At 40.3% G+C, this 16998-nt stretch overlaps 1 protein-coding gene across 2 annotated transcripts in view; it reads left to right on the forward strand.

Annotated features, from left to right (window-relative positions):
• Nucleotides 1-16998, forward strand: part of pudp (pseudouridine 5'-phosphatase) — a 105643-nt gene that overhangs the window by 41196 nt on the left and 47449 nt on the right. Inside the window, exons 3-4 of one of the 2 annotated variants that reach the window (XM_059963748.1) lie at nt 177-406; nt 6237-6409. In XM_059963748.1, coding sequence (XP_059819731.1) covers nt 177-406; nt 6237-6287 — 281 coding nt within the window. In that variant the 3' untranslated portion in view covers nt 6288-6409. Of the gene's footprint in view, nt 1-176; nt 407-6236; nt 6410-16998 lie in introns of those variants that run through there. The other variant, XM_059963747.1, reaches the window with a different exon arrangement.

Consider the following 16998-nt stretch of genomic DNA (forward strand, 5'->3'; position numbering starts at 1 on the left):
CTCAATTAGTAGAAAAAAGAACAGTGCAGAATAGGACAGGCCTTATGGCCCACGATGTTGTGCTAACCTTTTAACCTACTCCAAGTCAATCTACTGCTTCCCTGCCACCTGGCTCTCCAATTTGCTTTCATCCATTTCATATTTAGTTATCAGTGTTTTACTTGATTTTCCCTCAGGTGCGGAGAAGTTGGTCTGCCACCTTGCCAAGCACTGCGTCCCGATGGCAGTGGGTACCAGCTCAATGAAGAGAATGCTCGACTTAAAGACAACCAATCACAAGAAGTTTTTCAGCGTATTCCACCATGTTACAGATGGTGATCACCCGGACGTGAAGAAGGGTAAACCTGCTCCTGATACCTTCTTGGTCTGTGCTCAGAGATTTGAACCTCCACCAGATGTTACAGACGTAAGACATCTTTTTTTTAAAAGAAATGATTATTTTTGGTTATATAAATGTTTGCCTCACCTCTGCCGAAGTGGCTGACTTTCACTGAAGTGCTGAACCACAACTGTTGGTCTGCAAATTCACAGCTTGGTAATATCTGCTTCCTACCTTTGACTTCCTTGGTTCTACCAATTTAATATTAAATAGACATCAATCGGTCATTCTTTTAAGGTAACATCGGTTTTGAAAGGTTGTTTGTTGGTGCAGAGTACCAAGTTCCTACCAAGTTGATGGGCTCTAAGCAAAAGGCTCTTGGTTGGATTGAGAGGTGTGTGTGTGTGTGTGTGTGTGTGGGAAAAGGACTTGTTCTGCTGTTTAGTTCTGCTGTTGTGCTGCAGTTATTCTGCTGAGCATTGTGGGATGGCTATGTTGGCGCCGAAATGTGTGGCGACACTTGCAGGTTTCCCGCCAGTGTACCCTTAGGGTTCCATTCAATCATGCGCCTTGTCGTATGACGTGAATGGTCACGGTCTTTCCATGACCATGATAGTTCTTGGCAAATTTTTTCTACAAAAGTGGTTTGCCATTGCTTTCTTCGGGGCAGTATCCTGCCAAGATAGGCGATCCCCCAGACATCATCAATACTCTTCAGAGATTGCCTGGTGTCAGTGGTCGCATAACCAGGACTTGTGATATGCATCAACTGCTCATACGACCATCCACCTCCTGCTCGCAGGGCTTCACGTCACCCTGATTGGGGTGCTATGCAGGTGCTACACCTTGCCCAAGGGTGACCTGCAGTCTGGCAAAGGGAAGGAGCACCTTTCACCTCCTTTGGTAGAGACATATCTCCATCCCACCACCCCAATCCTTAGGGTTTGTTGCTTAATAACACAAATGGCTATTTCACTGTATGTTTTGATGTACATGGCCCAACCTGTCCACGTTGATCAAGATGCCCATCAAACCTAGTCACAATTGCTTGAGTTTGGTTAGTGTCTCTAAACATCCCCCATTCATCCGCAGACAGCCCGGTCTTAGGTTGTGCATGGGTGGGTTGGCAAGGGGGAGAAAGGTACGGGCTTGTTTTATTGTGTTCTGTGTTGTTCTGCCGAGCATTGTGGGCACGCTATTGGTGCTGGACTGTGTGGTGCCAGTTTCAGGCTGCCCCCAGCACACCTTGAGGTTATGTTGGTGGTTAGCACAAAAGGTGCATTTCATTATATGTTTCAATATACATGTGATAAATAAATGAATCCAAATCTGAATCAAAATCAGCACACACAAAGTGCTGGAGGAACTCAGCAAGTCAGACAGCATCTATGGAAATGAATAGATAGTTGATGTTTTGAGCCAAGACCCTTCATCAGGACTGAGAAGGAAGGGAGAAGATGCTTTGCTTTGAATTGCTTTGGATTTGTAGTGTCTGCAGACTTACTTGTGTTTCTGAATCAAAATGTTGTGCAGCTGTATCTTCGCTCCAGCTCCACCTGATTGAATTCAGACCTCTGTGGAGTTTGCTTCCATGGCTAGATAGTTCCCCTAGTCTGTGGTTTCCTTCTGCACCCAAAGAAGTTCTGGTTGTTAAGTTAATTGGTGACTATGAATTTCTTCTAGTTTAGAAGGCTGATGGGGGAATTGGCATGTAAAGGAGAGAGGTTACAGGAAACAGAGTAAGGAGATAGGAATGGTCTGAGAATCTGCATGGACTTAATGGACTGATTGGCCTATATGTTACTCTGGTCTATATGTTACAATCAGAAATTCTAATAAATATACAGTGCTGTACAAAAGTCTTTGGCACATATATATAACCAGGCTGTCTAAGTACTGTATTTGTTGATGCAGGGTGGAGAGTGAGTTTGTAAATCTGGCAGGAGCAAAGAATCTTTGGAATGGTGAAGGTGGAGTGCCTGGGAGGGGTGTGGAACAGGTGACAGAAGGAGTGGTAGAGGCAGGGAGTGGTGCAGGTGCAGACACACAGCCCTGAGACACCAGGCAAGGGCATCTGATTCCAAACAATTGGTTTACTGATCATTACTGATCGGAATCAGATTTAATATCACCTGCATGTATTTATTAATTTATTAACTTTACGGCAGCAGTACAATGAAATGCATGACAAGTAAATACAGTGACAAAACTGAATTACATTAAGTATATATATGTCTATTAAATAGTTAAGGTAAAATACGTAGTGAAAAAAAAGAGAAAATAAAAAGTAGTGAGGTAATGTTCAAGGGTTCGATGTCCATTTAGAAATTGGATGGCAGAGGGATTCCGGTGATGTCATCGTAGAGAATGGCAGCTTAAGTCACTAGCTCCTCTGTATTAAGCCCTGTTAATGCATCAAATATAGTATTTTTTGAAAAATATTTGAACTGAAAAGAGGGGCAAGAATGGGGAAAAAGAAAGGAAATGAAAAAAGCGACACTGTGGAGCCTGCGGCCGAGAGGAGTGCAACGAGTGGCTCACCTACCCGACCGCGTGCTAGTGAGGCAGACGCTGGACCTCGTTCAGGCAAAGCGGCGAATATGATCGAAATCCTGAAAGAGATAAGGGAGTTCCAGAAAGAAATAAAGCAGCAGCTACATGATATTAAGTCAGAGCTCGCCAACGTCAATGAGAGACTCGAATTGAGAAGGTGGAAGATTGTGTTCAAAACGTTGAACGAATACTGAGCATGACGATAAAATATTAAATCACCAAGAAGGTAAACTGCTTGACCTGGAGGGAAGATCACGGCGGAAAAATATCAGAATCTACAATGTTCCCGAAGGAGCGGAGAGCTCGTCTATGACGGAGTTTGTTGGAAAGTTGCTGCGGGACGCGCTGGAAATTGAGAGGATGCATCGTGCATTAGTCCCGAAGTCTACCCAAGATAAGCCACATTCAATAATAATTAAATTCCTTTGGTATAGCACCAAGGCAGAGATTGTGCGAAGGACCTGGGGTAAGAAGAGAGTGTTTTTAGACAATAAAGTATTATATTTCAACCAAGATTACCCCCCCCACCACCCGCGGTTCTGCAGAAATGTAAAGAATACTCTGAAGTAAAGCGAGTAGTAAAGCAAAAAAAGATTAGATTTCAAACTCCATGCCCTGATGACAGAACGCAGTTGTACCAAATAGTGGAAGAGGCGACTACAGACATAAATCAGTACATAGGAGAGTAGTTGCTATTCTTATCTCAAGTAAGCTAAATTTTGAAAAAAGTATTCGAAATGGGAGATAAAGAGGGCAGATATATTCTAAGGGGGAATATAGACAGAAATTCAGTTACTCTATTGAATATGTACGCACCCCCAGGAAGTGATATTGGTTTCTTTCAGAAAATTACTGATATGGTAATGGAAACAGAAGGTCTCCTGATATGTGGTGGAGACTTAAATTTACAATTATAACCAAACTTAGACTCTTCCAATTGAAAGACCTATGAAACAAAATCTTTACATAAGAAAGTTAATACATTTTTTGAGGATGTTGGTTTAATTGATATATGGAGGGACCTTTTCCCTGACAGAAGGGATTACACTCGTTATTCTGCTCCCCATTCTGTATATACAAGAATAGACTATTTCATAACATTTGGAAAAGACAAAGACAAAATAAACACCTGTGGAATTGGGACAATAGATGTAAGAGACCATGCAGCTATATATTTATCTGTTGATTTTGACCGGCAACCAAACAATACTATTTGGAAACTAAATACAAGTCTACGCAATGATTCGTACTTTAAGGAACAAATTAAAAAAGAAATTGGTCTCTACTTAGAATTTAATGATAATGGAGAGGTTTCACCTCCCATTTTATGGGATACTCTGAAGGCGGTCTTGAGAGGGAAAATTATAGCGATATCTTCATATAAGAAAAAAATAAGGAATAAAACATTAGAGGAATTACAAAATAGGCTGAAGGAACTAGAGAAAAACACAAATTGAATTTGGCACAGGATACATTAGGGGAAATTAAAAGAATTAGGAATGAAATTAATAGTTTGGCAATGCAAGAACTCAGGAAAAATTTAATGTTTCTGAAACAGAGACATCATGAAAGTCGATCAAAATCTATGAAAATACTGGCGTGGAAACTAAGAAAAAAGATAGCAGAAAATACAATTCATAGAATTAGTGACCCAAGAACGAAAATGATAAAAAAATAAGCTAAGTGAAATTCAAGAAGCTTTTGAAGTGTTTTACAAAACTCTATATTCCAAAGTTCCAGGGGGAAGCATAACCCAAATTGACACCTTCTTGAATTCTCTAGAGTTACCCACTTTCAGCAAAGAACAAAATAGAACGATGACTGCTGACATAACTGAAGTTGAATTAAATGCTGCAATTAGTAGGCTTAAATTAAGCAAGTCACCAGGATCAGATGGATATATGACAGAGTGGTACAAAAAATTTAAAAATGAATTAATTACTGTTTTACCCCCCCCACACTGAACTGGGCTCTAAAAAAGGCACAAATGCCTCCCAGTTGGAAGGAAGCGATAATCTCAGCTATACCAAAAGAAGGCAAGGATAAAAAGGAATGCGGGTCATTTAGACCAATATCATTTCTTAATGTAGATTATAGATTATTTACCTCCATTATGGCCAAACGATTAGAGGAGTTTCTACCCATACCGGGGGTCGGCAACCCGCGGCTCCGGAGCCACATGTGGCTCTTTTACGTCTGTGCTGCGGCTCCCTGTTGCTTTGGGAAATAATTGGTTGTGGCGACCCTTTTCCTGGCACATCCGAACCGATTCACAATTAGATAGCCTACGGGGGTTTGCGAGCACAGAGCTTTGGAGCCTCTGCGCCATGGGGGGCAGGTTGAGGGAGGCTTAAAAGTGAGGCTGAAGATTTCGAATAAAGTTTTTTCCTTCGACTGCAGTTACCGACTCCGTGTCGTAATTTTAGCGCTGCGTGTAGCACACCGCTACATGGTCAGTATTTAATTAAAATGTATTTTATGTTAGTTTGTTAGTTTTTGAAATGTAAATCTAAATTTGAAGATTATGGTGATCTTGTACAATCTAAATAAGACGTTGTGGCGACCCATTTCCTGGCACATTGGAACCGGCTCACAATTAGCCAGCGTTCAGGCTAAGGGAGATAGCCTACGGGGGTTTGTGAGTACGTGTCTTTTGCAGCATCCGCGCCCATGGGGGGGCGGGTTGAGGGAGGCTTAAAAGCAAGGCTGTTTAGTTCAAATAAAGCTATCTTTGACTGCAGTTTACTGTCTGCGTGTAGCAACCGCTACAACATGTTTTTAACGCTGGCTGTCCAGAGGGGAGGTGCTGAAACGCTTTGTCGCGTGTCTGGAAGAAGTGAAAACTTTCCTGGGCAGCAAAGGGCTCAACTTTCCTGAGCTGGAACAGCCAGAGTGGCTGGAAAAGCTACACTTCATGGTAGACATGACAGCGCACCTGAACACGCTGAACACAGCTCTTCAACGGGGTAAGGACGTACAGCCCTGCACATGTTGGAGGATGTTTTGGCATTCGAGCGCAAGTTGACGTTGCTTGCCAGAGATTTACAGAAAGGCACATTGTCTCACTTCCCCAATTTGAGAGAGTTCAAACAATGTCACGACATGATAAATTCGGAGTATTTACATTCTGCAATCATCGCAATGCAAACATCGTTTGGGAAACGCTTCTGTGAGTTCAGAGAGGAAAAAAACACATCATCCTTCCCGGTCACTCCCCTAAGCATCGATCCATCCCTACTGAATACGACTGCATTGTCAGGTGTGAGTCAACCTGACCAAGTATGATAAATATTTTAATTGCCTATTATTTTACGTATATTCATATGTTTTCATTGTTCAGTGAAATAGTCCTTTTATTTTTCAGGTTGACAGCTGGCTGACGTTATTTTTGGTTTGCTGCTGGCGGCAAATTTAAGTTTGGCGTTTTTCATAAATACAAGAAGGACTCAAATAGACGTTGAGTATTTTACTTAAAAGTAACCTTCAACCCAACGTCTTTTTTTCGGAGTTCAAAATGTTTTTGTTGCATGCAGAAATGTAATTTCGTTTTCTCTGCAGGAGTTCATCAATTTCATAAATGCAACACATTATAGTTTGTTTATACATAGCATAAAGGCAAAACAAAACGTTGTATGCAGTGTTATTTCATTTTAAATGTCAAACGGGTTTTGCGGCTCCCAGTGTTTTCTTTTCTGTGGGAAACGGGTCCAAGTGGCTCTTTCAGTGGTAAAGGTTGCTGACCCCTGACCCATACTGATACATAACGATCAGACAGGTTTTATACGACAACGCCAAATACAAGACAATATACGAAGGACACTTCACATTATGGATCATATACAAAAAAATAAAATCAAACCAATAGTGATAAGCATGGATGCTGAAAAAGCATTTGATTCGGTTAATTGGAATTTTCTTTACAGAGTTTTAACATAGATTTGGTTTCCAAGACACAATTATTAAAACTATACAGAAACTATATGACAACCCTACTGCTAGGATTAAAATCAATGGATATTTATCAAATAGTCTTACCCTAGAAAGGGGCACGAGACAGGGTTGTGCATGGTCACTGCTTCTCTTTGCGTTATATCTGGAACCATTAGCTCAATACATCAGACAAAATGAAGATATCAGGGGAATTATTATTAAAGGGTCAGAGCATAAATTGGCTTGTTATGCGGATGACATTTTGATCTATCTAGGGCAACCAACATACTCTTTACCTAAATTGATTGCAGTCCTTTGAACAATATGGTCAATTATCAGGATACAAGATCAACATAGATAAAGCCCAATTACTTTCATATTACTATAGCCCACCAAGAGAAATTGAAAGTAGATACCCCTGGGCATGGCACACAGGGTCTTTCAAATATTTGGGCATCATTATGCCAAAAGATTTGGCAAAATTATCAGAATGTAATTATCAGCCTTTATATAAAAAAATTAAGGAAGATGTGACAAGATGGAACCTGATTCCTTTTTTCAGTCTCAGTTCAAGGATTGAATCTATTAAAATGAATATACTGCCCAGACTGTTATATCTCTTTCAGACCCTGCCAATAGAGATTAATCAAAATCAATTCAATGAATGGAACAAGATGTTATCAAGATATATTTGGCAGGGTAAAAGCCCTAGAGTTCGTCTCAAAACTTTGCAATTAGCAAAGGAAAAGGGGGGGGGATGGGGCATACCTTCTCTTAGAGATTATTATTTTGAGAGCTGTGATATGTTGGTGCAACCCATCATCTGACGCTCAATGGAAAAACATTGAGGAGCGGGTACTTCCCATCCCCATACAAGCAATTTTGGCTGATAACAACCTGCAAAGGTACATAAATACATAAATACATAAATCACGGACTTTATCTGGAAATGCACAGAGGACTGTGTCTCGCAAGACGATCCGGGTATTTCCTAAGCGGAAACCTTGGATGAATTATGAGATCCACTCCCTTTTGAAGGCTAGAGCTGTGGTTTTTAGGTTTAGAGATACCAGTCTCTGCACGGAATCCAGATTTTACACCAAATAAATTGGCGGCTAAATTTAAGGACTGGACAGCTAAAGGAATAACAGTTCTTCGCAACATAATGAAAGAAGGAACGCTGTTCAGTTTTGAAATGATTAAAGAGAAACACTTACTAGAAAAACAAGATTTTTATCGGTATTTACAGATGTGACAATATGTTAATAAGACACTTAAAAATGTAACCAAGGCAAGTACATGCTTGATAGAGCTATTTAGAAAAGCATATAATTCAGATAATGGTAGTAGAATCATTTCAAGTATGTATAAGGGGTTGTCAAATCTTAAAACACATTCGACTTCATACATTAAAACAAAATGGTAGAAGGAAGTAGAGATAATTATATCTGAGGAAGAATGGACAACAATATGGAGATATCAATGGAAGTGAACCAGTTCACAGAAATGGAGGGAGTTTGGATGGAAAAACTTGATAAGATATTTTATTAAGCCCTCTCAGAAATCCCATTATGATAGTAACCTCCCTGTTTGCTGGAGAAATTGTGGAAATCAAAATACAAATCATTATCATATTTTTTGGGACTGCCCTGTTATCAAAAACTATTGGAGGGGGATACGCAATGCCCTACAAGATATCTTTAAATGTGAAATACCCTTAGAGCAGGGGTCGGCAACGTTTACCACTGAAAGAGCCAATATGGACCCATTTCCCACAGAAAAGATAACACTGGGAGCCACAAAACCCATTTGACATTTAAAATGAAATAACACTGCATACAATGGGTTTTTTTGCCTTTATGCTATGTATAAACAAACTATAATGTGTTGCATTTATGAAATTGATGAACTCCTGCAGAGAAAACGAAATTACATTTCTGCATGCAACAAAAACATTTTGAACTCTGAAAAAAAGACATTGGGTTGAAGGTTACTCCATAGTTAGCCTACCTTGGATCGAAGAATTAAAAGAAAGCGCGCACTGGCGGGTGCCAGGCATTGGCAGTGGTGATGTATATTAATAGCGATAAAAAACACGTTGTAGCGGTGTGCTACACGCAGTGCTAAAATAAAGACACTGCAGTCAAAGGTAACTTTATTCGAACTAAACAGCCTTGCTTTAAAGCCTCCCTCAACCCGTCCCCGTGGGCGCGGATGCTCCAAAAGACACGTACTCACAAACCCCCGTAGGCTATCTCCCTTAGCCGGAACGGTGGCTAATTGTGAGCCGGTTCGGATGTGCCAGGAAATGGGGTCTCCACAAAGTTTTTAGATTGTACAAGATCACCATAATCTTCAAATTTCAAATTACATTTCAAAAGCCAACAAACCACAGGGAGCCGCATCACAGAGATGAAAGAGCCGCATGTGGCTCCGGAGCCGCAGGTTGCCGACCTCTGCCTTAGAGAGTAAGACCATATATTTTGGATATATAGCTCAAGAATGATTGAAAAGAGATAAATATTTAATGAATATACTGTTGGTGGCTGGTAAAAAGACTCTTACTACGAAATGGTTATCACAGGAGAGCCCAACTTTAAATACATGGATGGAAATTACAATGGACATTTACAAAATGAAGAAGATAACAGCATCTGTTAATCATAAGCTGAAACAATTTGATTCATACTGGGAAAAATGGTTCAACTACATAATGCCTCATAGGCCTGATTTTATTCTCACTAATCAATAAATATGTTGTAAAAAAAAAGATCACTCCCTACTTGTACATAGTTCTTTCCTTTTGCTTGTTTTTTCTCTCCACTCTTTTCTATAAGTGTATACCCCAGATAAATACTTGGTGGAGATTTGTGATGTATATAATTATATGATATATATGTACAATGTCTGAAATACATCTGATGGAAATGTTTGTTTGATGATGAACTTCAATGAAAAATAAATTACAAAAAAAAAAGAAATTGGATGGCAGAAGGAAAGAAGTTGTTTCTGAATTGCTCAGTATGTGCCTTCAGGCTCTTGTACTTCCTTTGCGAAGGTGACAGTGTGAAAAGGGTGTGGAGGGGTTCCTTAATGATGGACGCTGCCTTCCCAAGGCATTGCTCCTTGAGTATGTCATAGATAGTACCCAAAATGGAGCTGACTAATCTTACAAGGTTTTGCAACTTATATCGATCTTGTGTAGAAGCCCCTCCCCCCATACCAGAAGGTGATGCGGCTGGTCAGAATGCTCTCCACAGTACATTTGTACAAGTTTATGGGTGTATTAGTTGACAAACCAAATCTGAAACTCCTAATGCAATATAGCCACTGCCTTACCTTCTTTTATAGCTGCTTAATATGTTGTGTCCAGGGTAAGTCATCAGAGATATTGACACTAAGGAATCTGTAATTTCTCACTCTCTCCACTTCTGATCCCTCTGTGAGGATTGGTTTGTGTTCCCTCATCTTACCCTTCCTGAAGTTCCCGATCAGCTCTCTGGTCTCGCTGCCATTGAGTGCAAGATTGTCACTGCGACAGCACTCCACTAACTGGTATATCTCGCTCCTGTACGCCCTTTCGTCACCATCTGAAAGGCTGCCAACAGTGGTTGTATCATCAGCAAATTTATAGATGGTATTTGAGCTATGCCTAGCCGCCCAGTCATGTGTGTAGAGAGAGTTGAGCAGTGGGCTAAGCACACATACCTGAGACATGCTGGTGTTGATTGTCAGCGAGGTGGAAATGTTATTTCCAATCTGCACTGGTGCTTCCTGTTCCCTCCCCTCTCCCCCTTTTCTCAGCCATGGTTCCCTTCTCCCTGCCCCCTCCCCATTCTCAATCCATAGCAGAGACTCATATCAGAATCAGATTTGTCATCACTCACATATGTCATGAAATTTCTTTTTACGGCAGCAGTACAATGCAGTATATAGAATTACTAAAGTACTGTGCAAAAATCTTAATTTCTCTCTCTCTCTCTATATGTGTGTGTGTGTGTGTGCGCGCGTGCAAAGACTTTTGAACAGTACTGTACATAAATCAAATTAAATAAATTGTGTAAAAACAGCAAGAAGTGTGATGTATTGTAATGGATTCATTGTTTGTTCAGAAATCTGATGGCAGAGAGGGAAAAGCTGCTCCTAAAACATTGAGTGTGTGTCTTCAGGGTTCCGTACCTCCTCCCTGATGATAACAAAGAGAAAAGGGAACTCTGAGGTGATGGGGGTACTTAATGATGGATGCTGCCTTTTTGTGGTGTCACCTTTTGATGATATCTTTGATGATGGGGAAGTTAGTACCCATGATGAACATGGCTGAGTTTACGGCCCTTAGTCGATCATGACTATCTATCACTTCTGCTAAAATGTGTTAGATTCTGGTGTTTTAATTTAAGGTTCTCTCAGAAGCCAGGGATGAAGCACAGAACTTGTTGCTTTATGATTTTATTAGGAGTTGATAGAACAACTGAAAGTTGAACTAACACTGATAGGTCTACTAAGCAGAGACAGACAAAGGAACTAAGAACTAAGATAACACCTAGCAGACAGCAGTTATTTTTACACTCACAGATAAGAAAAATTACATTCAACTTTATAGATAAAAGTTAACAAATTACAAAGTCATTATTTAAATAATGTAGAACATAGATGCTTCCAGAGCTTTCCAGAATCATATAACCACTTACAGGCACATTAGACTGTTACACGTATGAATATAGGAACTACTTAAAGTACAAGCAGTTAATTAAATGTTAAACTGCATTTAAAATGTTAAAGTATGATTTTAGAGTTTCACCATGTTACTTAACACAAGACCATAAAAAAGCAGCAGAATTTATGCCATTTGTCTAATTGAGTCTGCTCGGCCATTCCATCATAGCTGATTTACTTTTCCTCTTAATCCCATTCTCCTGTTTTCTCTCTGTAACTTTTGATGCCTCTACTTATCAAGAACCTGTCAACCTCCACTTTAAATACCCAATGACTTGGCCTCCATAGCTGTCTGTGGCAGTGATAAATTCACCAACCTCTGACTAAGGAAGTTCCTTCTCATCTCTGTTTGAGAGGCCCAAACTGTTCACAGTGCTCCAAGTGCAGTCTGACTAATGCCTTTTAAAGTATCAGCATTACATCCTCATTTTATATTGTAGTCTTCTCACAATGAATTATCTTCTTATGCAATTCGATCCTGGATTTCCTCACTTGTAGACCCTAGTCAGTTTGGATTGGCAGCAGCATCTCCGCCATAATCTCTATCCGCACAGGAGCACCTCAAGGATGAGTACTTAGTCCCCTGCTCTACTTGCTTTACACCTATGACTGTAGTTGTACAACTCCAACCCCGTATACAAGTCTGCTGATGACACCACTGTCGTGGGCTGTCTCAAAGGGGCTGTATCAGCATACAGGAGGAGTCAGATTAAAAACTTGGCTGAGTGGTGTAATAACAGTAACCTCTCACTTTGTGTCAATAAGACCGAGGAACTGATTGTAGCCTTCAGGAGAGGGAAACCAGAGGTCCATGAACCAGTAATCGTCGGAGGATCAGAGGTGGGGAGGGTTAGCAACTTTAAATTCCTGGTTGCCACTATCTCAAAGGACATGTCCTGGACCTATCATATAAATATAATTGCAAAGAAAGCACTATAGTGCCTCTACTTCCTCAGGAGACTGCGGAGGTTTGGCATGTTATTGAAAACCTTGGCAAAATACTACAGGTTTGTGGTGGAGACTGTGCTGACAGGCTGCATTACAGCCTGGTATGGGAACACCAAAGCCTTTGAATGGAAAATCCTACAAAAGGTAGTGCATTTGGCCCAGTACGTCATGGGTAAAACCCTTCCAACTGTTGAGCACATCTACATGAAATGTTACCATAGAAAAGCAGCATCCATCATCAAAGATCCTCACCAGCCATACCATGCTATCTTCTCGCTGCTGCCATCAGGTAGAAGGTACAAGAGAGCCCCAGGACTCACACCACCACGTTCAAGAACAGTTACTACCCCTCAACCATCAGGCTGTTGAACAGAAGGGGATAACTACCCTTATTTAAGGACTCTGTTATGTTGTTATTTCATGCTTGTTATTTAATGCTGTTTAATTGTATCTGCATTTGTACACTTTGTTTACAGTTCCTGATGTTTACAGTTTACAGATCCTGTTTACAGTCACGGTTCTATAGATTTACTAAGTGTGCCCACAGAAAAAGAATCTGGGGGTTGCATGTAAGACTCTGATAATAAATTTTACTTTGAACTTTGAATGCTAACACTGCATTTGCTAATGTACACAGCTCTTTGAGGATGGCAAGAGAATTTGAGAAAGAAAAGAGGACTTGAAGTTATATCAAGCCTTTCATGATATCACTCTTTCTAAAACACTTTACAGCCCTTGAATTACTTTGCAAGGTAGACACCTGCCGATGGTGAAAATGTGACAGCAGTTTGCGCATAACAAGCTCTCACTAACTGAATGTGATGATGATCAGGTAATCTGTTTTCGTGTTGTAAACTGAGAGATAAATATTGGATAGGAATCATTTCTCTGCTTCTCAGAGTTGAGCCATGGAATCTTAGATATCCAGAGGCAGAAAAGCTTCAATTTGTCTCATCCAAGTGTTTCTATATTTTCTCCTACTGCTCCTCCCTCAGTAATGAGCTGTGGCAGCATAGCATTGTGGATAGCACAAGGGTTTCCAACACCAGCTGTGAGATTGGGGTTCAAAACCCGCCGCTGTAAGGAGTTTGTCTGTTCACCCAGTGACCGCCTGGCTTTCCTCTGTGTGCTTCAGTTTCCTCTCACATTCCAAAGGCATTCTGATCAGGGTTAGTGAGGTGTGGGCATGCTATGTTGGCACCTGATGCGTGGCAACATTTGCAGAATGCCCAGAGCACAATATCTGCTGATTTGATTTGACACAAACGACACATTTCACTGTATGATTTGATGTACATGTGACAAAGCTAATCTTCAACCTCTTGTGAACAAAGTCTGTGATAGACTTTAATATTAGCTGTATTTATCAAATGTAGTGTACATTGCTGCAGACAGTGAAATGCATCTTTTGCGAGGATTGTGCTGAGAGACAACATGAAAGTGTCGCCATGGGAAACATTAAAAAAAACAATTCTAATAATTGTGTCTCCAACCTTCTGACTGTAAAACATTTTGTTCCTCAGTTTGGACACTTAGATTAACACTTAATATGAAAGAAGTCACCTTTAACATCCAGTGTCACCTGCATATCTTCTTTCTTTTTGGATATAGGAAGAGTTATCTCCTTCCAGTTCTCAGAATTGAATTGAATTGACTTTATTACTCACATCCTTCAAATATATGAGGAGTAAAAATCTTTACGTTATGTGTCTGTTTAAATGTGCAATGTGCAATTTATAGTAATTTATAATAAATAGAACGGTCAATGTAACAGAAATACAACTGCATCAGCATGAATTAATCAGTCTGATGGCCTGGTGGAAGAAGTTGCTGAAGGAAGGTCCAGGAGACTTGGGTCCCACGTTGCAAGGTTTGATTGGTGCGGTTCGTGGCTGTAGGTTCATTTTTGGAAGACTGTGGTTAATATTAAAGTGTTTATACATTCTGGTTCCTCTTGCTATTTTCTGCGATCTGATCGGACTAGGCGCTTCAGCATAGACTGGCTCTGCGGCCTGTAGTCAACGAACAACACAGTGCTGGACTGAACTGAAGCAAGCTCATCTTAACACTCCTTAACCGTTTCGAGGACTCTGCAATTTGACGTTTAATATTCTGTGTGTTATTTGCTCACGTTTTCCTGTTTGAGAGATTTGTTATTTTTTTCACATGTTGGGTGTTTGATGTTTTCTTTGATTTCTTTGAATTGTTTCGTGGCTGCCTGCAGGAGGATGAATCTCCGGGTTGTATACTGTATACATACTTTGATAATAGATGCATTTTGAATTTCAATCTTTGAATGAACGCTTGGTGCCATGGTAATGTAGTGGTTAACGTGATGCTATTACAACTCAGGATGTCGGAGTTTGGGGTTCAAATCCGACCGCTGTCTGTAAGGGTTTGCCTGCTATCCCCGTAAACGTGTCTGTGGATTTATTCCGGGCACTTCAATTTCTTCCCACAGTCCAAAGGTATACCAAAAGGTTGGTTAGTTGGTCACTGTAAATTATCCTGTGATTGGGCTAGGGTTAAATAGGTTGGATACTGGGCAGTGTGGCTGATTAGGCTGGAAGGGTCTGTTCAACTTTGTATCTCTAAATAAAATAAATAACAAATTATAAAATAACGAATGACGAGAATGGCACCAAGGGCTGAGTGACCTGTTTCTCTGTGCAGGATTTTACACAGAAATGACTGAAGCTGTCAGAGTTTGACGTGTCTCTGTCAGAGCATTGTTTAACTAGTCATGCTCTTGTAAAATCCAGAAGAACAGAGCATTTGACAGCTTCCTTGGAGTTGGGCAAAGCTGTAGTTGCATAGTGTAAGAAATGAGTTTAAACAGCTGTCAACCAGAAATGCACATACATGCATGTGTGCATACACACACCCCCCCACATGTGCGCGCACACGTACACGTATGCACACACAGACGCGCACTAAAATGCACAGATATGTACAAACCCCTTTAAGGTTAGCTGCGACACTTAACAGATAGCTGTGACATGTGACAGTAGCAATTTATTTCGACTGCTCAGAGTCAGAATCATGTTTAATATCACAGCATATGTCTTGAACTTTGTTAACTTTGTGGCAGCATTACAATGCAATACATGATAATATAGAAAAAAACTAAATTACAGTAATTATATGTATGTACCTTAAATAGTTAAGTTAAAATAAGTAATGCAAAAACAGAAACAAAAAGCAGTAGCAACACACAGGAAATGCATAAAATGCATGAACACTACCTCAATACGTTTTCTTATCACGAACAAGAGAAAATCTGCAGATGCTGGGAATCTGAGCAACACACGTAAAATGCTGGAGGATAGCAAGTCAGATAGCATCTATGGAAAAAAGCACAGTCGACCCCTCTCCATGACCTGATGAACCTAAAGGAACAGGGGAGACTGATACAGTTTGGAACCAGAAGCTTTGCAGGAGTTGCCGGTCAGCGTTGAACTCAACGCAGGACTGCCTCAGGGTTTCCATCTCCAGGTTTTTTCCTCAGGGTTTACTCCGGAAGCCTTCCCCATGAGTGGGTATAGCCACAAGGCAGTGGAGTTTTGAGTTCAGAGATTTCCTTCTAGATAAGCTGCCAGTCACGATGATGAACCTCATCTGCCAGAAGCGACTGGTTTTAAGTAGCCAATAACCTGCCTTTGTCCCTTTTCCTGTCAGTAGAAACAGTTCCACTGGATTTAGTAGCTAAGCCACGTGCGAAGGTCAGGAGCTGGCTTCTGCTGTAAAACATTCATTTGTACCATTATTGCACCAATGTCATTTCCATATGGACGTAAATATTATTCAAATGTAACTTTCCTTTGGAATCGGATTAGAATTAACTTGAAGATTATACTAAAATTAGTGTCATTTATGGAAGCAATCATTTGTATAACAAATGGTAGAACCAAAATCATTTTTATTATTACTGACATACTGTATGTCATGAAATGTGTTGTTTAGTGACAGCAATACAGTGCAATACATAAAATATGCTATAAATTACAATAAATATAAATTAAATAAGTAGTGGAAAAATAGTGAGATTGTGTTCCTAGGTTCATTGTTCTTTAAGAAATCTGGTGGCGGAGGGGAAGAAGCTGCTCCTAAGTTATTGAGTATGCATCTTCAGATTCCTGTACCTCCTCCCTGATGGTAGTAATGAGAATGGGGCATGCCCTGGGTGGTGGAAGTTTTTAATTATGGATGCTACCTTCTTGACACATCACCTTTTGAAGATACCCTCAATGTTGGGAGAACAGTGCCCATGATAGAGCTTTTCCTGATCCTGTCCAGAGGCTCCTCCATACCGGACGGTGAGGTAGCCAGTTAGATTGCTTGCCATTGTGAAGTGGTCTCAGCCTCTGCTGTCATAAACTCATTTGCAGCAATCATTGTACCAAAGTAGTTTCCACTGAAACATAAACATTTTTTGGATATAGTTTTCTTTGAAATCGTATTAGAATTAATTTGAAAAATAAAATAAGCAAAATTTATGAAAGGAGTCAGTTGTATAAAATGGCTGTAAGTGCTTT

Source organism: Hypanus sabinus, chromosome 3 (assembly GCF_030144855.1).
Source record: "Hypanus sabinus isolate sHypSab1 chromosome 3, sHypSab1.hap1, whole genome shotgun sequence".
Classification (NCBI taxonomy): Eukaryota; Metazoa; Chordata; class Chondrichthyes; order Myliobatiformes; family Dasyatidae; genus Hypanus; species Hypanus sabinus.